At 38.0% G+C, this 25812-nt stretch overlaps 1 protein-coding gene across 5 annotated transcripts in view; it reads left to right on the top strand.

The window, feature by feature from the left end:
• The window catches only part of LOC128264457 (mucin-5AC), a 48055-nt gene that overhangs the window by 4668 nt on the left and 17575 nt on the right, over window positions 1-25812 (top strand). For 3 of the 5 annotated variants that reach the window (XM_052999930.1, XM_052999929.1, XM_052999931.1), the window contains 3 exons: window positions 9221-9308; window positions 16372-16766; window positions 25054-25724. In XM_052999930.1, coding sequence (XP_052855890.1) covers window positions 16728-16766; window positions 25054-25724 — 710 coding nt within the window. In that variant the 5' untranslated portion in view covers window positions 9221-9308; window positions 16372-16727. The remainder of the gene's footprint in view (window positions 1-9220; window positions 9309-16371; window positions 16767-25053; window positions 25725-25812) is intronic. The other 2 variants (XM_052999932.1, XM_052999933.1) reach the window with 1 other exon arrangement.

Genomic DNA, 25812 nt, shown 5'->3' with positions numbered 1-25812 from the left:
TGTTAGACAAGGTTTTAAAATCGTTTTATATCTTTGTTGGTGACATACCATCTGCAAATTATGCCTATATGAAATGACTTTCCTTGGGCAGGACTTATTTATTAAATCAATTAATGTTAACTTAGGAGTCAAGTTATGTATGATCTCCTTCTAGAGCCCTCCATCCGGCAGTCGATCTGATGGGATGCGGGAACATTGGAGTGGAAGTATTGCCAGATTTGATGGACCACCAGACGGGGGATCCCCATAATTTGTTGGGCTTGTAAATGCGGACGCGTGGCACGAGTCGAGTGCGATCGAATCCCCAATTCGGGCCAGCCATAATTGCCGGCACTCACACACGAGGGAAAGAGTTCCATCAGCCACTCGAGAAGTCGCAAGTCCCCGTTCGCAAGTCGCAAGTCGCAAGTCGAGAGTCTCCAGTCCACACGGATGGCGACTTTGGCCAAAAATATAGCCCCAGACAAAGGCAAAGAGCCCCGGCTCAACGTCGTGCCCAACGATCTGCATTGTTTGGCAAATTTGTAAGCCAAAACTTATTGCAAACTTTATTTTTTTGGCCGCTGTCTCAGCGGCTATTGCTGCTTTACATACCCTTGCTGAAGGTATTGCTAGTTCTTCAAGCAGTTGAATGTCTTTTTAACTAAGCATAAGACTGTTCTTCAAAAATTGTACCTCTACAGTTTGATAATCACCATATTGTCTGGTCCACTAGTTTTCTTTGCTTGTAATACTTAAAGCTTAAGCAAAATCTGCTAGGGTACTTAAAACTTCTGCCATCGCAGCCTTTCTTCCGTTTTTGTGTTTTTCGTGCATTTGCCTTTGGCTTTCTGGCTGCTTTTCTGGCCAAAAGACGACGGCGACAACAGCTTCTTGTAATTATGGCGAGAGCCCCAAGTTGCGGACACCTTGGCCATGTTTATCTTGTGGCAACTCTGACTCTGGGGCCCTCAGCCAGAGATAAACTTCGCCCACATGCCACAAAGTGTCGGTGTTGAGTGCTCGCATCTCCGAAATGCCACTGCAAGATGACAAAGTGCCACATCCAGGCAGCAGCCATAATGGTAGCAAAACAAAAACCATTTCGGTCGATTGGGTAACTCCAGGGGATTTAATGGAGCTCCGGAATAAAGTGAAATCTGTAGCGAGGCTTACTTGGAGGAATCGTATGTGTTCTAGAACGTAATATGAGAATTGCAAATTTAGAGCATTATTTGTACTATTAAAAGAAAAACTATAAATGGCGCCCAATGTGGCACCTTTAAATTACGCGCTATTAAGATTTTATAGCATTTCATTTTATATATTTCATTTGAAAGATTAGGTGATCTTATCTTTAAGATTTTCCCAAACCCTTTAGAAACTATAAAATGATGAGATAACTATTTATGGGTTGATTTCATTTGCAAGAACACTGAAATTTCCTCCCACATTTTCCGATGTACACCCAGCCCCAGGGGTATTATCTTACATTTTAATTAGCGGATTGTGCAATATGCGATGCAAATCAGTTAGCCACCCACATATGTTCGGTGGTGGGATGCCTCATTTATGGCTCGCGCCCCGTTTTTGGCAACTTCAAAGGGTAACCGCAGGCGAAACCACCTCTGCACCACTGCACCACCGCACCACCGCCCCAACGCACCACTGCATTACCGATTCGAAAAGTAAAACATTTAGTGGGCAAAAGTTTAATTAAAGCAAGGCGCAAGGCATGTTCGGCTAAATGAACCTTGGCAAGAATTTCCATGGCGCAACCACGGGCAACAACAACCACTCAAGCGCGTCATTTGGTTTATCAATTTGTTGCCACGCTGCCGTGTTGTGCAATTGCATTTTCAGAGGCCCCAAGTTTTGTCTTTTGCCTTTGTTTTTGTTTTTGTTTTTGTTTTTATTTTTATTTTTGGCTTTTGTTTTTATTTTTGTATTTTACATTTTAACATTAACTCGCCTCGGCCCAGTCTCTCCCATCAATTCTCCTGCCCCATGACTCACGAGAAAAAATGTATCAAGCATTAAGTAGAGCAACCACAGTGCACCACATGTGTAACGCCCACTGGGTGTGGAGACGTCCGATTCCGATGCTGGATGGCCATGCCTTCAAGTTGGCAAAACAATTTGCTATTAGCCATTTGCTGTCTGCTGTTTGCCATTTGATTTGCTTTGGCAGCTTTTCATTTGCAACCCGCTGATGACAACAAATCATGACAATGCTCAAGGTACAATGTCAAGACCTCGCGCCACATGCTTCGAAAACTGAGGCATTTAAGTCCACACAAACTGGCGTGGGTCAGCCAGTGTGAGAAGACTCCACCCCCACCGTCAATTGGGGGCCGGCTAGAAGGACGAACCACATTGCATTTGCATCTTGTGTACAAATCACACAGAGAGTAATTTACAGTCAATGTTTTTCCAAAAAATCCTGACATTTATTTACTTAAATTTTACTTAAAAGTTTGATATGCATTACACAAAAATTGGTTTTGGTTTCCACTTTTATCTTTATATCAATGTAAACTAACTTATTTTAAAGTATATTTAAAAGTTTCATATGCAATTCATAAGAACTGGTTTTGTTACATATGTTTCGTAAACCTTAAAACAATTTTATATAGAATTTATAAAACACTTTAATCTGTTAATATACATAATATACATTTTTTGAGCACCGAAGTACATATTACTTTCAAATTTTTGTGCAGACACAGTTGGCCAAACATTCGGCATGGCTATGCTCTATTTGCTCGCGGTGGCTCAGATTGGTTCGGTTCGGTGGCTCAGTGGTTCAGTGGTGCAAGTCAGGGCGGTTCAATCGATCGGTGGTGTCACCGATGATAGTGGAGATCCAACGGCGTGTTGCCTGGCATTCACTTGTCTGATTGACGGTGCAAGGTTGGGTCACGGCCAGTGTCGAGTGGTGTCGCAGTGGATCAGGGTGGTGCCGGGTGGAGCAGGGTGGTGCCGGGTGGAGCAGGGTGGTGCCGGGTGGTTCTGACACCTCAGGGTATTGTGTGCCGATGTTAAATGGGATTAAACACCAAAGTCTAATGTGCAATTGATATTTAACTGGAAATTAATCACGGTGGCTGTCCTTTGTGGCAGCTTTTTCCATTGCCACAAATCAAACAGTTAAACAATAATTAATTTATCAACGTCTGTTTTTTTTTATTTTTAATTTAATAGAAAAATATAAAAGTAAATGTTGCTTGTTAAAAGAAATTAATATGTATTGTCGCGATTTGGCTTGGGGTGTAACTGCCAATTTAAATATGGAGTAATCTCTGGAATATATGTTAATTATGGGTGGCAGTTAAATTAACTTTGAGAAGTGATAACATTTTTGATGGTTCTGAATTCTTTTTATTTTTATGCTGGAATATTGGATTTTGGCGGATGTTATACCTTAGACATAGTTTTTTGGGGAACTTCTTTATAAGTTGGTTCCTTCGTAATTATCTACTAATTTAGGTGCTCTAATTTCCACTTGTTGCATCTTCGGTGGACTAACCCACCGACGGCGTCACCTTTTGACCCACAACCCAGCCCAGAACCACTGATCCACTGAACCCTCGTTTTGTGTGGCTTTCACTTTCGAATCGGAGCTCGCCATTGGTGGTGGCTGGGTTTTGTTTATTTTATCTGGTCGAATCGATCGGGATCCAATCACTTTGTGAGTGGCTAGTTGACGCCTCCGTGAACCACCGCTGACCTCTCACCCACTCCCCAGTGCCCCTCCCCCTTCCGCCCTCTTCAGCGATTTTCGCGAAGCTGTTCCGCTCTTGTAGATAATCCATTGATAAGATTTGTACTTTTCGGTTTTCAATTTCGAATTAAAAGCTGGCCCAGGCGAAAGGGTTGGGGGTGGGGATCAAAATGGCGCAATGGCATTTAAATTGGCTACGAATTTTTGTTTTTTTTTTTTGTTTCTGACCGCCCTACAAAACGTGCTCTATTGTTGTTGTTTTTTTTTTCTTTCTATAAAAGCCAGACCAACTACTTGACAAAATGAAATGCGCTCAAATTAAAGTGATTTTTTTGGTCGGGGCTTTGGCTTTGCTTCTTTATAGCCTGGCGTTTTTTCGTTGTTGTTGTTGTTGTTTTGTGCACCTTTTGTGGTTGTTTGTTTGTTGTTACAGCACAACGAGCGGCGGCGAAAAGGTAACTAAAAAAAAATAGAGAAAAATTATGACTTTTGATCTAATTATGGCTTTGGACCCTATTTGTTTGTCCCGCGGCAACCTTGGCACCAATTTGTTTGCTTTACTTTGCCCAACTGGGTATTTGTTTATTTTCTGCCGCCGCCACCGCCGCCGCTGCTTGTTGTTATTGTGGCTTTCTCTACCGCATTCTAAGGCTCAGCTTGCCACGCCCACACGTCGATATATAGCCTGGAAACAATAATTACAGCTGCAAAATGTTGCAATTTTTGTTTTGCGTTTTTGTAATCTTTGTTTTACTTTATTGATTTGATTTTGGGATTGGTTTCTTTGGCGATATTTTAAATTGGAGCAGTAATCGAGACAAAGAAAAACCAAGAAACATATTTGAGATAACCAAACAATTATCCTCCAGCCTCTGGTCATATTATTTACTGGCATTAGTTTTTGTAAACTGCTTAAGTTGTGGCACGATGTTGGATTTCTGGGATTTCGGTAGTTGTTTCGCTTTATGTTCCCCAATTTTTTGCGCAATCTTTGGCGCCGCCAAACGAAAGACTTAAGAAACGAACTTTAGCATTTTTTCTGCCTGCGCTCGGCTTCTTTTATTTCTGTTGCGGATTTTCTTATCCACTGCCCCATAAAAAAATGCCAGGGGCGTGGCCCAATCGAGAGGCAACGAAGGGGGATTCCGTTTTTTCTTTTTTCAACTGCACTAAACAATTTTGTCGCTCAAACGACTCCATTAAGTCAGTCGATGGTTTTATGGCTTTATGCTTATTGCCGGTTGATGAATTGCATTTTGCATACTCTAACAAAATTTGTGAGTGGCGAAAGCCCATTAACTATGCTAAGCGATTTGTATATTTTGCCAGGATCCTTTTTTAAAAAAGTATAAGTCTATTATTTTCTATGTACAACGTTTAAGAAACTGGCAGAATATTAAGTAAATAAATATGGCTTAGTTATTCTTAAGTGGATAAAATGCACAATTTATTATTATTAAATTAAATTAAATTAATTATATCAAGTGCTTTTTTTGGGAGTTAAAAAAGATAATTATCGTTTTCTAAATTGGTTTTTACTGATAAAATTACACAAAATAATACAAATGTATACTCGTATTCTTTTTAATTAAAATACAATGCATTCATTCATGTGGTTTTATATTGTTGTAACAACTTTTATTAGTAATAATAAAGAGCATCCAACACTCTTTGCCGGGCGAGATGCCTTCGGCTCGTATAAACGTTTTTCTTTCTTTTATTTTGTATGCTCATATTTATGTAAATTTCATAGGCGTGACTCAATGATTTGTAGTCCGTGGCTATATAAGCTTCGATCTGCATATCGGCGTGGCTATATTTGTGTATTCGAATCGCGTTGACAACCCGGCGACGGCCCTTTCACATATTTTTCGGAATGAACAATCAGCGGCCGCGGATTAGCTGCATCGACAGATCCGAATGGTCCTCTATATATGACCATATAGCCATAGATATCCATGCTGTCAAATTCGTTGCACTCATTAGGCCAATTCAATTGGCCGCGGGTAAAATGGAAATAAATACCCAAAATGTAAATGGGTCTTAATTGTGTTGTTAAGGCCGCTCGGTAATTCGATATGATGTGATATGTGACTGGAAAAAGAGACAAACAAAGTAAAACTAAAACTAAGCCAAGCCTCCGCAACGTCAAAATTAATCACTTCCCTTTACTAGAATTTGCATGCAGACAGTAGACAGCAGACATCAGACTGCAGACGGCTGACTTCAGACTTTCGATTTTTTTTCGTGGCTCTGATTTGAGTTCAGGCGCCTTTTGTGGGGTTGTTCATTCGCCTGTCGATTTGGTATCAATTAAAACCCAATTATTCCCCGCGGGCAAGTCTCGGAAAATGCGCACCCAAAGCGAGATAATGCCCGTCCGGCCATAACGGGTTTACTCCACGCACCCAAGGTTACCATAAGCAAATATTAACAATATAGTATGCGCGACCGACAGCACATATGTTACATATCGCTATATTTGAGTGCATATTGGCGGAGAACGCTCCCCGTTGTCAGGCGATCTGTAAAATGCAAATATCTGGATGGGGGACCAAGATCAGAATGAATCACGGAATCGAGGAGCCCACAAATCGAGCCAATTAATCTGTAGAATGAAATAAGCTGCCCTGCTGTAAATTTTAATTTGAAATACATTTTTAAACCAGAAAATGTGAATATAAATATCTAAATTTACAGGGGAATTTAAAACATTTTTATAGAATAGCTAACATGAAAAAATTAAAAAATATTTCATTTAGTTGGCAGTTCAAATACTTAAAACAAATAAAATATATAATTACTTAAACAGCAGTACATTATTTTTAATCTAGCGCGAATTTATAAAAAACACCCAATAAATGTCTTGATAAATTTAAAATGAAAAGAAAAGGAAAAGCAAAGAAAAAGCCACTCATGATTTGAATTGGCTTTAATTTTTTTTCGTCATTTAAAAAATAATTAAAGACTGAGAAAACTGCGTATTATCATTAGGCACACACCATAAACCATTTTGTTAAAGCGTTTAACCTCTCTATCATTTCATCCACAATTAAGCTTTATTTGCAGGCATTTTTTTCGGCCTTAACAAAATATCTTTCACTTAATAACTTGCTGAATTGACTTTCTTTTCGTTTTTCCTCCCCCCATTTAAGATCACAATTATGTTAGCAAGATCTTAATTTATTTGGCGCAGCTCATAAGGAAACTGTTTAACCGAAATAAAAAAATATTACAAAAATGATGGAGGCTTGAAAAGATAATTTATACCCGGCTGCCGCCCAAGTGTTGTTGTGTCTGTCAATGTTCGATTTATTGGGCACATGTCGAGTGTCCGAATCGTGCCGATTGGCGATCGATAACGATAGGTTCGACAAGCTGCCGCCGATGTGTGGTCCCATCGATCGATCAACTTGTCGCAAGTGCAGCGATAAGATCGCCATCTGTTTCTCAATTTTTCCATGTTTTTTCCATTTTCAATTTTCAATTTTCCTACAATGAAGCCGTCATAAGTTCTATGCTCTAGTTTGCGTGGAATTGACAATTGCATTCGGTTCGATTTGTTTCGGTTCAATTTATGCGCTTCCTGTCCACTCAATTGGCATCAATTATTCGGCATTCTCGACTTAATTATATCGCCGGCTGTGTCGGATGACATTGATTGCATCCTGTGGAACACACATTTTTTGGACCACTTTTGGGGGTCTGACCAAATGTGGGGCATTCTCTGCGATCTGTGCAACACCAGTCCACTCCGTTTGGCATGCTGCTCATAAGTCTCTTTATGGCAGTTTAAAGTGTTTCACATCGCAATTATTGTTAATCAACCGCCGGCTAATTGCAGCTCTGGTCCCCGCCATAAACAGACGAATTATAATCACAATTAAATGCGATAAGTAGCCGCTTAGCGTGGTTGACAATGAAAATTTCCAAGCAATTTATTTGGTGGCAAGACCCTTGGAAAATTGTTACGTGTGGCTAATGCTAGGAAATGGACGAGCTGCCAACTATATGACATTACTTAAAATTTTAAAGATGGTTTAATGTGCCGTTTGAGCAAAGTAAAATACTTGAGATTATAATTAAATTCCCTTCTATGGGTTGAACTTACCGTCTAGTGTGTAGTTAAATTTAATACTGTAAAAATATATATATAGTCATAATATAAAGGGAAAAGATTTATAGTCGTAGCTTAGTGTTCAATCAATCTGTTTTACTACCACAAACTACTACATTAAATTTATATATTATCTATAAATGAAATGGTTTTTATTTAACTTTATATTTCAATGCTGATGTGTTAATATACATAATATTTATCTTGGCTGTAAATCAGAGAGACCTCAAATTGATTTCATGCCAGAAAATGAAATAAATCAACGATATTCTGAACGGAAAGCCATTGCCCATCCCCCGTTCCGATCTCTTCGTATCTTTCAAGGGCCATTACGAATATGCATTCATTGCTGCCATAAGCAATGAATGCATATCGTTTGTCTTGTGCCACGGCAAAGGCAAATAACTCAGCCCGAACAATATCTGGTTGGACAAATGGTTGGCAATATGTTTTGCAATCGTTGCCGTATTCCGTATTCCGATTTCGATGCCGACGCCGATGTCGATGCCGATGCCATATGTCAATGGCTTCTGTGGGTTCTCACAATTGCCACACATTGTTTTTATTACCGTTGAGGGCAATTAAAAGCGATTTAATTATCAGTCGGATGGGAGGGGAGGGGGAAATGGATATACCTATATGTTTTATTTCTTTCGCTGGAATTAAATGCAAATGAAGAGAGCCGCCACAGAAATATTTGAAATAGTTGCCTTCGTTGCGCATGCGTGTGACTTGATTACAGCAACAAAACCGTTGACAAAGACTTTTATTGGCAGGCAACAAGCGGCAGCGGCGCAAAAATAAAAAAAAATTAAATTATCGTGCCACCGAGCAGAGAAATAAAGGAAAAATGCATTGAACGCGCACGCATACCAAGTAAATTATAGAGGGACCAAAAAAAACCAGACCAAGTGGCTTAAACTATGGCCAAGAAGGGGGTTTGAATGGCCACTTGCGTCATCTGGATAAATGCATTGTGGCATTTGTCATTTCAATTGCGCGTAAGCTTAAATAACTGCCAAGTTTGTGTCCTAAGTCTTTTGTTTTTCCCCCATTCGAAATCGGTGGATGGGAAATTCTGAGTGAGAAATGGAAACTTTAAAAAGGTTCAGCAACACCTTATTTTAAGTATTCCACACAAAAACGAATATTTAGGAAATTGTTTTAAGTTATAAGTTTTAGCTCAATTAAATTTCAAGTTTGTGTCCTAAGTCTTTTTTTGTTTTCATTTAAATTCAACATTTATTTTAATGTGACCTGTAAATCTATAAATTGTATTTAAAATTATTAAGTCGAAGTTTTTTTTTTGGTTAATTAATATACACAACGTTTTTATTATTATTCCAAATTATAAACAAATAAATATTTTAAAAAATTTTTGGATGTTATTTTCTTTATAGGAACATCCAACAATCACAAAGATTTAGAAACTTACTTCCTTACACTATTTTACGGCATAAATAAAATCTAATTATGATGTGTTTTTAGGTAAGTTGATTGCTTGTGTAAACAGCATTTTATTAGATATACATTAATTTATAATGAACGTTTTCCTCAAATATAAAATTTTTTTTTTAATCCATTCATGTTTACTTTTAAGTTATAATCTTTCCAAATTGATATATTTACTGCTTCCAAAAAGGTTGCCATAATGTTTACCTTTTCAACGTTCATTTATCTTCCCATATACCCAAACATAATTAAACTTTTTTTTGGGACTTTAATACCCGTGTATTATCGGTCCATTAAATCGGTTTATCTATCAATTTGGTACTTTTTTCTTTTTAATTTTCCAGCCATCTACATCCGAGCGAGCGCCTTTTAATTTAAGCAACAAAGAAAATAAAACCCTCAAGCCAGGTGGAAAAAAAATTAAATCACGAAGCGCAAGCTCTCGCCAAAAAAAAAACCCAAAAAAATAATAAAACCATCAGCATAATCTGTTGAACGGACAAAAGACGATGATTATGTTTGATGATGATGATGCGCGTGCCATGGCGCCATTTAGTGCAAATTTGTCGATGCTTCCGGCCAAAAGATTTCGCTGGCCCACCTGCAACAGTAGCAACTAGCAACTAGCAAACTGGCAACCAGCAACTGGCAACTAGCAACTGGCAACCAGCAACACCAACGGTGGCAAGTGGCAACATCAACAGACATTCACTTTGGCTACCTTCGCCTTTTTCATTTTCATTCAATGCCAAAAAGAAAAGCCCCTCATAATTTCCGCGCCACTTTTCCACGTCGGGAAATGGGTTTCGTGGTGAAAGATGAGTCGGCGTTTTTAGTGCCGGCCACAATCACAATGCTGGCCTGTCTTCACCTCGGTCCATCTATCAATTTGAATTTGAATCCAATTGTGCCAACCCACTCGATCCAGAGCCCAGTCAAGTCAAGTAATTTGCATGATGCCTAGGCTGCTGTTTTTGCTTTAGCTGATTTTGTTGCTTTTGTTGCTTTTGTTGCTTTCGTTGGCAATTAAGGCGAGTTGGTCTGGCCCGGAAGCCGTGCCCAAAAGATCGTGTACAGTTAGAACGGCCGACGGCGGCAACCGATAATTATGGTTAATAAATATTAGCTGCCAAAAGTGCAATAAACCAGACGACCGACAAGCGACAAATGCAAAGCAGCCAGCCCAGCGGGTCAAAGGGGAGTTGAAGGGGGAGGAGTTCTGGTTCTTGGCCCGATCATATTTCCAGCTAGTTAATTGCAATCGACACACATGCCTATCTAGCATACTAAGGAAAATACTTCAAGAAACATTACCGCTTTTATTATGCACTCTTAACTACTTTGTTTTCAAAAGTCTACACAAAAAAGAAATAATTTTAAAATGTATTTCTGTATAAATTTAAATGAAATAATTTTACTCGTATTATAGACTCTTACCTATTTGGTTTTTTTTAAAGATCTATACAAATTAAATAATTGGTTTCTTAAGGAATTGTCGCTTAAAAGCAGTACTATAGTTTATTGGCAATTCATATTTTAACTTTTTCACTGTGTATCAAAAATAATGACACAGAAACCGGTGAGGTGAGAGATTTACTATCTCACGCACCCAATAAAACAGTGACCAGCACACATTTCATAAAAATAGGGTTTGTTCAGTTTAAACTTTTATGAATTTTTAGGTACCAAAGTCAGCTTTCTCAATTGTAAATTAAACTAGAAGCTTATTTTAATTTGGAAGAATGAAATTTATAGATCCTAGACTAATTAAAATGCTAACATTATAATAGTATTATTATTGAAACGTTCGTACAATAAAAAAAGCTATATTTTACATTGTATATACATATTCAATCTTTTAAAAATCAGGTTTTTTTTTTGGCATGTAGTTTTACAAATGGATTTGCCCCACTGTAACCGTTGGTGTTTCCATTTCGTTGGCTGCCGAAGCTCAGTTTAAACAAACATTCTGCTGACCGACAGATTGTAACGCCCCAGTTGCCCCTTGTCTTATCGACAGGGGGGGCGTGGCACTAGAGGCGGCTGCAATGTTTTGGCTACAAAGTCGAAATGAAATGAACAAAAATACAATGTTGCATGCAACTATTTCAGAGTTTTCAGTGGGTTCCTTGTTAACGTTTGGCAATTAAACAGTTATCGGGGACAATATAAGGCAGTACAAATAAAAAAAGTAGAAGTAAAGTAAAGCAAAGTTAAACCAATTAGAGCGCTTAGCCCAGACGCGATTTTGCAATAGTTTAATAACCATTTTTCAACATGACGGACCGGAGTGATCGATTCTTGAAAATTGAATTTAATTAGAACTGAGTACTATGACAAAATGATTAATTAAAGGCAATTTGAGACGCCCACTTGGGGCCTACATAGATATGGGCAACATATGCTTCGATCACCATACAACCCGGTACTTATCGGAACCGATCCGTCCAAGTGCCGTTGCTAATGGCTGTGGAAGCTGGCGACAAGTCTGAGCCGCTAAATTGTTGTTAATTTCTAGCCATAATTCAAGCAAAGCGCCTCATAAACAAACAACTCTGTTAACAACGAAATGGGCTGGGGGAGGCGATCAAGGGGGTGGGGGGTTAAGGGGGTGATGGGGGCTGGCCGCACTATCAGTTGCAAGTGTTGAAGTCATAAATCTGCATAATGATCATGTCGCAGCCCGTTAGTGCGTTAGCTTATTTAATGTTTAATCGTGCGGTGTGTGTGGGTTGATTTCCATTCCAAAGACCAAGACAAAACAGCCAAAGAACGAGAAAACACTTTTTGCCAGTGTTTACGATCTGTCTTTAGTTCCTTTCACAATTTTAGAAGGGTGTCAGGCTGCTGCTGAATCAGCACAAAATTCTAGATCGTAGAATGGACCGAAAAAGTCGAATACTTCTGCAGAAGTATATGTAAATCAAAAGACTTAAGCAAAAAACTTGTACTTTTCAACAAAAAACTAAAGGTAAACACTTTCAAATATATATCAGATATTTATTGAAGTTCGATATAAAAGTTGTATATAAAACGACACTTTTTAAACAAAATTAACACATTAGAAATGTTTTAGGAATACTAATATGCAATTAAAAAAGTATTTAGAAAACATAATATTGTTTTTTATGGCACCCTTAAACAATAGTTATAAACTTTCTTACAATTTATGCAAAACTGCACAGTCTCTGTCGCTTTCTAGATTGCTTAAGTTCCCCTTTCAAGTGCATATAATTACCTGATTCTAGGGCCAAAGTCACTCGCTTTTTGCTGCTTTCACAGAGCTGTGCGAATCCGAGGATTTCTCTGTCGGCACGGCACTTTTACCCACCCAGTGGTAGTATTCATTGTCATTAGCGGTGGCAGACGGTGCACAGAAGACACTCGAAAATAGACACATGTGAACAGCTCGCGAGTGCCACGCCCTCCTGGCAGCCGGCTGCCCATTGTTGACAGCGGGAAAGTTTGCCTCTTTGTCTGCCCGTTTGTTTTTAGCGTCTTGACTTTTGCCCCTCTTTCACTCGGTGGAAAAACTTTTGAAACTTTGAAACTTTGGAAATTGGAGCTGAAAATACAAATTAAACTGAAGCTGAAGCTAAGGCTGAGGCTGAGGCAGAAGCTATTAGGCCCACTGTGCCGGCTTTCGGGCCTGGTCTTTGTTTTACGGTTCATTAACGCGGCAACACCTCAATTAAACCGAATTAGTAAGAGCGTACCGCAATTGTCGACCCACAAACGCGAGATGGGATGCCGCTCATTACCCGCATTTGCATAATGATTGTTGGTTTATTCTAATTAGGGTTTTTACCTCGAATGGGAACCTCTTTAATTGATATGGCTGCACAATAATATCAGTGGTGCTAAATGAAACACTCAGTCTAATTGTTATTTATCACATATCCATTCTGAATGTGAGAAAAACCATAAAACAAAAACTCAAAGAGTTTCATAATTAAGGATCTTAAATCATATAAATACAATGCTTCTTTTGTTTAGCTTAAATTTAAACTTTGCCCATATGATTCAGATAAGCAATGAACTAGAAGAGAACAAGAGGTTTAAATTCAAACATAAAAAACTAATATTATATAATCTAGATCAGTATCCATCTGGTAATGGTAAATCTGTCGAAAATCCTACCTATCCTATCCAGCCAACTTGACCTTGAAGTTGAGCAGGTGGCAAACGGAAACCTTGTAAAAATCAAAAGCCATAAAAACGAGATCAATTCAATGTGTGTTTTTTTCGGGGGAAGCGAGGTACTTGGTCAGACAAATAACGAATCTGCTGTCGAGCCATGTTCGAATCCCCAATCGCAATGCCTTCCGTTAACGGCTCGAAAAACAACTCTATTATTCATGGGGCAAAACGACGGCAAAAATCAAAGCACCGATCGACGTTGTCGGCGATTAAACAATAAAATAACAATTATTGGCGGCAGAGCGGCTGTCCCGTAATGAATGAATTCGATGAGTGGATGAGTGTGGCAAATGAGTCAAGTGGCATCCACATCCACATCCATATCCACATCCACATCCACGCTCACGACTGCAAGTTGCAGCTTCTGCGGACGGAACTCGTAAATCAAGTGCTTTTTGTTCGATGTTCGGCGTTTGGTGCACGCAAAACAATTGTTAATATAACTTATATCAGTTTTCTTAGTATATGTGGTAAAATATTAAAATATGCCTACAATCAGCAGGAAGGAAATATTTTTGATTTAATAATTTTGTATTTTACGAAGCACTCAGCACTATATAAATGAATAAATTTTGAATTGAATATTTAGAGACCATAAACATTTATTTTAAGACAGTATTTTTATTAGTAATATATGGAACACTAAAAACAGACTTTATACGTTACCAAATAAATGATTAATAACATCACTAAAATATTTTTAAAAATTATTTTGAAGTGTTTATTCAAGCAGACAAATAACCAGCCTGAAAACCAGCCTGGGTAAATAAAGGGCATGGATGCAAAATGTCATTTAAATTCCTCTAATTTCCGCTTTTAAACAATCTTTATTTTCGGTGCAATGCCAGTTTGGTGTCCACTTGCTGCTTTTATAATGATCAACACTTCCAGTGTGGGGCATTAAAACGCTTAACCATTAATGGGCTCTGGCTGGACTTAATTTTCGGGAGCTTATGCGGCGTCGAGCAGCCGATGGATGGTAGAAACAAATAACATTGTATATGCAAGTGCTGTTTAATTGAGGAACCGCAGATCGTGGCACACGCACAGGTGCAATTGCAACATGCCACACACATACGTTTATATCTGCAACAACAAATAGCAACAGATAAAGATACAGAAACAGATACAAATACAGACACAATTGCAAGCCGACTCATGAAAATCTTAGGGAAATTGCAAAACATTTACTCAGTCCCAACTTCAACTTCGACTCTGATATCCGGTTGCCAGTGGGTTTTGTTGTTGGCCCCGCTGTCCGGCGACTTATTAAATCATTTTTGCCGATTTGGTTTCGCTTTTTGCCAGGCATTTTTGTGCCTGGCATACAAAAGCACTGCACGCAGGAAAAAGACCAAAACGATATACGCCGAGTCTGGCAGATGCCAGAAATAATATTGCAAAATCTCAATAAACTGAAAAATAATGAAACGGAAATGAGGCACAGGCGAAGGGAGGAATATTATGTGAGATTGATTGCCCCCTTGCGATGAGTTAATATAAAATACAAGTTGGGAAAATACACGAAATTTATTTTTTTTTAATATTTATTGTGAATACATAATATAACTCACTTAGTTTTACCATGAATTTATTGGGATCTATAAGTCTTCAACTAAGTCATGTTAAAGAAATAAAAATAAAAAGCGGTTGAAGCAATGCAGCACGAAAATCTTAGCCTAGAAAATAGTTATGTTAAAAAAATTGTTTTCATTGATAAATCCAAAGCGTAAGCTGTTAAAGCAATTCAAAAAATGTATCACAAAGTGCTTCATTTAATTTATGTTATTTTACCACGAATGTCTTAGGATCTATAAGCCTAGAAAATAAATATGTTAAATAAATGTTTTCATTGATAAATCTTAAGTGTGAACTGTTAAAACAATTCAAAAAATGTATCTCAAAGTACCACAGCCCCTCTAAAGAAGCAAAGTCCACTTGAAACTCAAATCAAACAACGCAAAGTCAGGCCAAGAGTGTTGACCAACATTTGACTAATTAACACATCACAGTCAACTGGGTGAGACGACGGGCAGCACTCGATAAATGGGTCGCTACTCACACGGTTGGCCTAATGTAATTTTGATGTACTGAGCAAACGACTCTGAAAGATATTGTTGCCTACCCATCATTTCTCTTCTTAATGCGGCAATTACCGAGGGGGAAATGGAACGGAGCGGAGCAGAGCGGAAGGCAGAGGCGCCGCTGGACACTTGGAAACTTGGACACTGGGGCACTCACCCAAATGGATGGTGACAACCGCACCGCCAGGTGTTGCATCCATGCCAAAGCCGAAAAAAAAGCCGGCAAACCGATGGACTTCCGCCTTTCCCCTGTGAAAAAAAATAATAGTAGTAGAAATCGTAGAACTACTGCCTCCGCTTATAAATCCCCTAATTAAAAACGTAATTAAGCTTTGGATTGGGTTTTTGTGCTGCCAGCGGTTTGATTACCATTCTTGTTGCTATTATTACATACCTGAGATCTGTAAATCAGTTCAATCCCAATCGCAATGTATATCCACTTTCAGTGGTTTGAATTGATTGAATTTTGTGGCATTCTGGGGTTACAACTAATTGGTTGTATTAACAATGGTTCAGATGTTGTACACATTTTACAAAAGTCATTAATTTTGTTTAACTTTTTGGTTCATAGGCAGTGGTTCTTGCAGTAAAAGTTTCAATGTTTTGTAAGTTAGTTTAATTGTACAAAAAAAAAGTTTAAAATTTCTTGCAATTTATGGTTGCCTTTATTGTATAGTTTTTCATTTTAGGAAATATATTTTATATTTTTCCCGGCCCTCGATTTTTTTTTTTTTTTATAACTTTTCATTTGTTGTTTTTAACTTATTAAGCAGCTTGATTTTATTTAATAATAAAAATTACTATTTTTCTTGCAGTTTGTTGATTGACGGTCAGAACGCTGCGTCATGTTGTTGCTGCCAACGGAAATGTGTCCAGCAGCAACAACAACAACAACAACAACAACCACAACAACAACAATAATAAACAACACCAAAAGTTGCCCAACGAAAAGTAATTTGCGAAAATCATAAAAAGTAGCGTAAATAACTCCCGGCTCTACCAGATCCAAGTGGAGCAAAAAACACAAAGGCCAAGCGTGAAAACAGCCAGAAAATTACTGGAAATCTTTTGGTTCACACCAAAACAAGAAACCCCAGAGACAACATTCAAATTCAAGAACGACAACTATAGGAACAACCAGAGCAACAACAGCAAGTGTCGCCGTTTTCTTATGCACAAAAACCATTCTGTGATATCTCAAGACCCAAAGGTGAGTTGCACAAAACTATTTTACCGGTGAAAAACCATAAAGTTTCCAAAAAGGAAATCAATGATGGAAATAAAAACACTTGGCCTGCGGAAACGGAAATGCATTAACCTTTACTTATCAAGGTGTTAAAGTAGGCACCGAAAACTCTTTAATTTGAGTATTTTTCTACGTTTGACATTGTAAAATATAAGGAAATATACATTGTAAAAAAAACTTAAATTATTGATACTATGTATTGAATCCATATTACTTATAGAATTTAAACATTTTAGCATAGAGTGTATAAAATATTTCAAATTTAAATAATAGATAATAATTGAATCATACATTTTGCTTCTAACACCTTATCTTATTTATTCATAATTTCAACTTTCATATACTCCATAGATCAGCCAATCCCATTTTGCACCCATTTTGAGTCCCATAAGTTTCCTGCTTAGATTGTATCGCACTGGTTGTCCCTCATACGACATGATCGGCTTATGATCACTTCCACTGGCGATATATGGTATAGTAATTAGTCGAACCGAAGTCGATCATGTTGCCTCCCAACCTGGCGGTGGGTGTAGCTCGCTTTTGTAATTGGAAATGGGAACCGAACCGCATTGCAAAAAGTGTCTTGACAATGACAGTAATGTAGATGCACTGACAGAAATCTATAAGTCTGACAAAATCCACTAAATTGACTGATTTTTTGTTTAAGTCCTCGGAAAATTGATAGTTTAGGTCGACAGCTGGACAAAGTAGTCAATCTCTTAACTGTGCATCCTTTTTCTTACCAAGGTAAAAATTAATTGGCAAGAGTCTTAAAAAAACACAGTTAAGTTTCAGAAGTTTGAACAAAACCCTGGGAAACAGTGCTTAAACTTTGGAATAAATCTTAACATTGTCTAGTTTTGTAGTTTAAAATTAGGAGGAAAGTATTTTTTACTGTGTGGAAACCGCATTCTTCGCCCGTCGGTGACAATTAGAGAGCGAATTATGCTAACTAAATGTGCGACGTGCAAAACTAAATCGCGCAACACACTCGGCGGGAGGGCCTCGAGATCGGGGCGTGGCCATATGGTATAGTGGCTATGGCTATGGCTATGGATTGATCCAATCCGATCCATTCCAGATCGACGTTGCATAAGTGCCGTTGGGCAATTTTCATTGGCTTTGCTGAGCCGTCGGTGACTGGCAATTATAATTATAGATTATCGGGTGAAAATTCGGTTCGAAATTCGAGTCTGAGTCGGGTCTTGTGCGGAGGCCACATTTATTTTCCCCCTGGGAGAAGCCAGTGGGTGGTCGGGTGGAAAAACCTGTGGAAATGTGTCACTTGGCTGCCAAAGCCCGGCTGTTGTCGCCCCATTGCGTCACGGTAGTTAAAAGGTGTCAATCACCGGCCAAGCCAAGCCAAGCTAAGCCAAGCCAAGTCGACCGACCAGCAACATGCAACATGCAATATGTGTTGCATGTCTCGGCCCCGCGGGCAATTCGAGAATTCGGGGGAGCTCGAAACTACGTGATTCATTTGCGGTTTCAGCTGGGAAAAGTTCGTAGCGTGCACTTGTGGTCTAAAAAGTAGTTGGCGACTGTCAGCATGGATGTCAAATCAATAAGAGTAAACAACATAAATGTTAAGTACGATGGGGAAAGGTTTTTGTTCTCCTTAAAAACATTACAAAACTTTTAATATTTCATTTGGGTCAGAAGGAAACTAGTCCGCTTTATAGCGAGTGGCAAGTAAAGACACTTTAGAGTTTCTCTAAATATCGAATATGTTCCCAAAAGATCGAACCAAAAGTGTTCGCCCTTTTGGCTTGAACTGGCACCCGAACCGAATGGCTTTAAAAGTGGGAACTAAACTTGGCAAACTATAGACATACATATTGCTATTGCTAAGTAGGCAGCTTGTCATTAGGGCAAAGTCATGATGGGATTGGGGATGGGGGATTGGCGAGCCACGAGCGACGAGGGGCATTCTGGGCACTTTGCATAATAAAGTTGTTTGGCTTTTGCTGCACGCTTCCCACGCCCAGTTCCCCTAGTTAAATCAAAATACCACCCCTCCCCCCCCCAAGTTCCACCGATTTGCCCCTCTAATCAAGTGTTTTTTTATTGCTTGTTTCGCGCTGGGTCTGCAATTTGGACTGCAGACTAAAGACACGCCCAAGATTGGTTTCCGAATGACACAAGATTCCGCTTAATTGAGGGCTCAATATTTTTCATGCTGCGGACCATGCGGCGTATGCGCAACGCGAGGAATGCCAGCCAAAGCCAACTAAGATTACGCATACGCCGCATCGGACGAGGGGGAAAATTTCAACTTTAAATTGTAACAAAAAACTCACTCCCTCATAATTGCATCACTATGCTGCCTGATCAATCAACCCGCAACAACAATAAAAATTCACCCGAAAAAAAAGCAAAGCAAAGCAATAAACTCCGAAAAACCACATTTTAAATCAATGAATATTTTGAAAACATTTCTTGTTGTTGTTGCTGGCCCAGTTACGCGCCGAGCATAACTTTACCCATAATAACAACGACGACGACGGACTCTCGCTTTCACACCAGACCCGACGGAATACAGAATGAAATATATATACACACACCTGGGCTCAGAATACTAGTTATGGGTCTGGAAAAAAAGCCGACAAAAAATGTACTTCGTAGCGAAAAATGTATTTGCTTGTAAAGCTAATATTTTTTTTGGGAACGTAACAAAAATATGGCAAAAAATATATTATTTTAAGAGTACTTAAAACATTTTTGGCAATAAAATATATTTACAAATTTATTTGAAATAATCTTTAAACAAAGCAATAAGCAAGCAAAGAAAACCAAAATTACAAAATTGCAGGGCCTTTAAATATCAATTGGTTTGCTACTTAATTAATTTTAAAGCAAGAAAATATAACTATTATTTTGAACACAGCTGTCTATATAGCCAGATAGTAGCTTGGGTTGGTTAATGCGCCGACTGCCGGCTAATATTTGTTGCCAATAAACAGAAACCGACGAAAGAGCAACGATAATGCTTCATAAAAAATTGTTTAGAGCTTACGCAAAGCCAGGAAGTAGCAGGCACACTTAATACCCTGTTTAAAATAGTGGGCTGAAGTTTAAGATCAGAAAAGTAATTTCCATAAAAAAATCAATAACTGAATATTTGTAAGAAACTTTATAAGGTAATAACACATATTATTTTATGGCAAATATATTATTGACAATTAAAGTATTAGTGGCTAATACTGTATTTTATTAAAAAAAAGACTGTTCTTTCATTTTAAAGGTTATTATTTTTATCTGAGATTCCAATCCCAATTCTTATTGGGTATAACTGAGTTGGATTGCCCCGATATTGCTGCCTTTTTGTTATTGTCTGGTCTACAAGCCACTTTTTTGTTACTTTAATTATTTACCATAAATCCACAGAGCAAGTGGCGTCCAAGAAAATGGAGAGAAGTTGGGGAAAAAAGTAAAGCAAGGCAAATTGTTGCACAACTAAATCGCATTTATTTAAAATTCCAGACCATTGCGAGCAGCGGCGTTCAACGAAAGGCATCAACGTGAAACAACAGCACAAATATTTTGCTTTGGCGGCAAATAAATATGTATGCAAACCGAAAGATCGGCTGGTTTGGTGGGGGAGTATTGGGGGGGGAGGGTTTCTTAGACCTGTAGCGCATGTCCCAAATTTAAAGATCGGGGGATACGGGTACTTCAGGGGGTCCACGATATCCAGGGTAGTTCGCCCCCACAGTGACGCCTCGTGGCGGTTTTCCTTTATTTCGTTGGTTCGTTTTTTTCTCTGCCTTGTTGCCTTGTATTTTCCCGTCTCTGATTTTGGCCTGCGATAACCGAGTGACTTACTTTCGCCATGTTAAGACCTCGATTCGGATTTTAATTTTGGCTTAGCTTCAGGTGCAGTTTTAAAATTATAAAAGAATAAGCAATTCGTAAATAGCAAAAAAATATGCCACTACAAAGCCATTTACTTGATAAAAAGTTATCATAAAATACTATTTTTATATCTTTAATATATGTTATATTACCTTTGGTTAAATTTTTTTTTAATATTTGGTGTACTACGCTTTTATTAATCATAAATCAGTTAATAAAACCGTTTATAACATAAAACCGTTTATAATGAATGCAAAGCCATTCACTTGATAAACAGTTTTCAATAATATTTTAAAATTCATAAAATGTACGTATTTTATATATTTTATAATTCTTTTGTTAGCTAGAACACTTAATTTCCATGAAATTTCATTCTTCATTAAATAAATAAAACATTGCTTTAGTTAAATTGCTGTACTATTTTGCGTATTGTGCTCTACTTAAACATAAATCAGTTAACAATGGCCGGCACTATTAAATGTTACAATCCATAAACCATTGCACCTTTCCATTCCTATCAATCATCGACCATCGCCGATTAACCTTCACTCCAATTCGGTGTGGCATTAACGCCCAACGAAACTTACAACATTTTAATTCGGATCATTTTATGCGGTTACACAATTCCGTTCCACGGAAAATGTCTTTCTCCGCTCTAAATCCCCATATTAAAATGTATAGTTTTGATTATCATTTAAATATAATTTCGGGGCAGAATGACAGTTCGACTTGCTCCGCTACTTCTATTGTTCTTTGGCCAGCTATTAATTGGAGCACAGCGTTCGTTGACTTGTTCTGAAACCCTATACCAATTATCCACCCCCAAAATAAATTCACAGAATACTAAAATCAGTTCTCATTTGAATTGCGCCGTGTTACGAGGTGTTGCGGAAATAAAATTGGTAAAATATACCGAAAATTAAGAACAGCCAGAGGAATGTCTGAGAAATAATTCAAAAATAACAAGAACAATTAGATAATTTTGAGCAAAAAACACGAACAGCGGGGAAAAAAATGAATTGAGTCCAATTTAATCTATGACACCATCGCCCCAAACTGCTTTCAAATAAACTAATTAAATTTAAGTAAAGCAACAGGCGCAGCAACAACTAAGAATTATTTATTGCCAATAGCCAAAGACAACGACGCTGCCTTTCATTCAAAACACAAAAGCCTACGAGAAAAAAATATATAAGAAAGGCAGGTTTATTTGGTGGAACCGACTTGGAATACCCTTGAATTAGGCCTTGGTTTGGAAAATATGTAATTACTTTGTGTATTTTTTCTTTCCTTTTTATATCACCATCTTAGTTAAACAATATTCGAAACAGTTTTGTAAAAAATGAAGAGAGTTTTAATTTAATTTTGTATTGTAAGCTGTAAGCATATAATTTCCATTAAAGTGATTATTTTTCTGCCTATTCCTAAATATTTCATTGAAAATGTTTTTTTAATTTTGAATATAAATAGAGTGTTTAATTTATTTTGTTTTGTAAATATGTTCTGGAAGTAAACAAATTATTTTATATTAATTAAATTTTATTCCTTTGCTAAAATCATACATAAACACATAAACAGATTCTTTGCATGACTTTAAAAACTTTTATTTGATTTTTAAATCGTTTTTGCATTTAAACAAAATTGTAGAAACTATAGACTATTCTTCTTTAACTAAAACTTAGTTTATTCTTTTATTGTCTAGCAATAAGAGTCATTTAATATTTATTCATGAGTTTTAACTCCTTAAAGTTTAGTTGGAAAATTTTCTTAAATTTAATGCTGAATAATTTTAGAAATTAAGCCACTTTGTAGTACCCTCGATACCCTCGGTTATGAAAAATGCCTCCAAGTGGCTGGCGGCGACTCCAAGGCTTGGCCTGGAACGTGGTCGCCTGTATGACGAATCTCTGGTGGTGGCTCAGATCGGAAATCGGGGATCGGGGATCGGGGATCGGGGTTTGGGGAAACGGGCACTACAGGCACCGTTAGGCACCGACCACTGCGCACGCGAACAGTTTTCATTATTTACAGTTTATGATACTCTACGCCCATAGCGAACTATATAAAAGCGGTATACTGATTGTGCCATTTAATTAATCAACTAAAAGCTTTAATCGCAAATTTTAATGATCACATAACCAAAATACTATTATATAAAATACCGTGGTTTTGAATTTGCTTAATATTATTTTAGATTTGAATCGGTTTCAAATATAATCGGTAAGTTTTTTTTACTGACTACAAAACGTAATTTCAACGATCAAAGACTCAAAATACAATACTTGAATGTGCTATATTTTATCATTTTTTGCACATGTTTTAAATTTAATTAATAAACTTGACTATATGCTGTCTTTATATATAATTTTCTGTTTGAGAAAGATTTTGTTTTTTTAGAAATTTGTATTAATAATTACAAAGTACCCTTTCAGGGTATCTCGTGGTAGGTCGTGGTAGCAAGCACATTTTTGTAGCTGGCTTTTTGTCTTAACTTCTTTTTTGATTGCCAAACAACAATTTGGCAGGCGCTGCCTCTGTGGTCGTTGCTAGTTGGTTCTACGAATAAAATAAAAATAAAACCAAAGCCAAAATAAAGGCCGAAATTGGAGCGCAGTGGACAGGCGCAAGGCACACGATACAACGCATTCCTAGCGAAGTCCAGTCCCAGTCCAGTTTTAAGTTTTAAGTTTAGTTATAGCTTTGGACTCGGTTTCGGCTTCGGTTTCGGTTTCGGTTTTGGTTTCAGTTTCAGTTTCGGCTTCGAATCACGTTCCATTTGATTGTTTCGATTTTTTGTTTTAGCCAGCATATTTATCTGCTTTTTTTGTTATTGCACTTTGCATTGTTTTTTTTTTCGGGGTTTGGCAACTGCGCCCAACAACAAAAATGCTTTAAGCTTGGCGCCTGCACTTGTGGGCGCCAATAAAAAAAATTGAAATATATATATATATATATATATGTAGAAAATGATAGAGACAGAAAAAAAACGGTGAAAAAAGTCTTCAACCTGTCGCGTTTTTGGTCAATTAGCCACGGCGCGTATGAGTAATGCCCAGCGACAAGAAGTCGAGAAAAATACAAAGACCAAAAGTAAAATGTTATTTATGATTCGATTTCTTCAAAGCTCTGTCCTTGATTTCGCTTTTGGCATTTTCGGGGCGTCGAAAGTGACGGGCCAAGTTGGCATCGAATTGTATTGTATTGTATTAAATTGATGGGCGGACAGGCCTAAGTTCTCTCGGCCATTCAAGTGGCGTACAAAATAGACATAAGCCGGCGTAAAGGTCTAATTGGAGGTGCACTTCAATAGACTGGTTTCCATGGCTTGTTCTCATATTTCGATATCAGAAAAATGAATTTACTTTCGAAAAATATGACTTTCCATTATTAAGATCTCTACAACTATTTGAACATAAGAAACATTTTAAATTGTAAAGGGATATCTAGTTTATAAATTAATATATTCTTTTTATTCTTTATCAGTGCCTAAAATATTTTATTAGCTAACTAACAACATTTTTCTTAATTGATTTTATTCGTCTTACACTTTGATTTAATTTTCTTATGTCATGATCATGAATTTTTCGCCTTTTCCTATTTTTAATTATGCAACCGAATGGCCAAAAAATCACGTTTCCACAACTTAAAATCGCACCCCTCTCTCTTTTCCCAACGATGCGCTCAAGTGCATCGGAAAAAAACGATTTTGACTTCAGGTTTTTTCGTTTGTCTTTTTTTTTTTTGTATTTGTTGCAAGCGACGCGTGCTCAAAACTTTACAGCGTGTTTTTGTTATTGTTATCTGCTCATTCATGTTAATTAACCGCTCGAAACAACAACAACATCGGTTGCGAGCGGTATTGCCATTTTTCGCTATTTCATTTTTTTTTGCTATTTTCAATTGATTAACAGCCGAATCAGCCCGCTTTAAGCCATTGTTTGCAGGGACTTTAGAGATAAAATCTGAGAGTATGATGTTGTGCCTTGAAGGGATAAAATCAACACGAGGCCAATAAATAAATGAGAATTATCAAAAAAATTGTACTCTAATTTAAGCGAACAAGAAGATCTCTTGTTTATTAGTTTTATTTATTCTGGGTAATCAATGGTTAAGTTTGGAAATCACCTTTTTTATTATTGTTTTTGTAATTAACAAAATTCTTAGCTTATATCTTAATTAAATTATTTATATATATGCATAATATAAATGCTAAATTGGTTCATACTAAGTTGGTTATATAATATAAAAAAAAAAAAAAAAACAATAAAACACTTTTAAAAAGCTTAATATATTACAAAATTTATTTTTTCTCAAAGACTTACTTTACTGTACACCAAACAACATCGTTTATTTTCCTGGAACTTAGTAACACCCATTTAATTTTCTTGCTTTGCAGATGGCATCGTTAACCTTGCACTTGATAGTGATAGCTCTGCTCGCGTCGACTGCGCTGTCGACGGCGACGCGGCAGCGCGGCAGGGTCGCCGGCTCCCAGGGGGAGGGCGTGGTGGTGGGCGGCCGGGGCACGGGGGGCGTGGCATCCACGACCAGCACAGAGGCGCCAACGTTGCGGGCGCCACGTCAGCGTCGTCCGCCCACGACGCAATCGATTGATATGACGATGACCGTGAGTCCGGGTCATCGCAGTCGCGGTCGCAGCACAACGCCTCTGCCGCCGGTCACAATAACAACAACAAGAACAACAACAAGAACAACAACAACATCAACATCAACAGCTAGACTGCTGCAGCGACGACGCAGCAGCACTTCCAGTACAACAACAACAACAAGCACAACAGCTGGAACACCTTTGGCTGGAAGAGCTTCCAGGGATCGTGGAAGTGTGAGGGGGCCACGACAACCAAGGGATACACCGGTCATGGGTGGCGATAGTATACGACGCAGCTGGCAGCCCGCCCCACCCACCGCCACCCCCTACTACGCCCACACGCCCACTTCCAGTCCCACTTCCAGTTACAGTTACAGTTCCAGCGACGCCGCGGCTAATGCCAGTGCCAGTGCGATTTCCAGTTACAGCTCCACTTCCAGTCGTGGCGCCCTGAAAACGTGAGTGATACCCTATTAAATAGGGAGTATATTGGTTGGGTTATTAAAGAGCACAATGAACTAAAGGGTATTGTGTTTTACACCGTAA

This window comes from Drosophila gunungcola, unplaced genomic scaffold, assembly GCF_025200985.1.
Source record: "Drosophila gunungcola strain Sukarami unplaced genomic scaffold, Dgunungcola_SK_2 000071F, whole genome shotgun sequence".
Taxonomy (NCBI): Eukaryota; Metazoa; Arthropoda; class Insecta; order Diptera; family Drosophilidae; genus Drosophila; species Drosophila gunungcola.
This window is presented reverse-complemented; position numbering and strand designations above follow the sequence as displayed.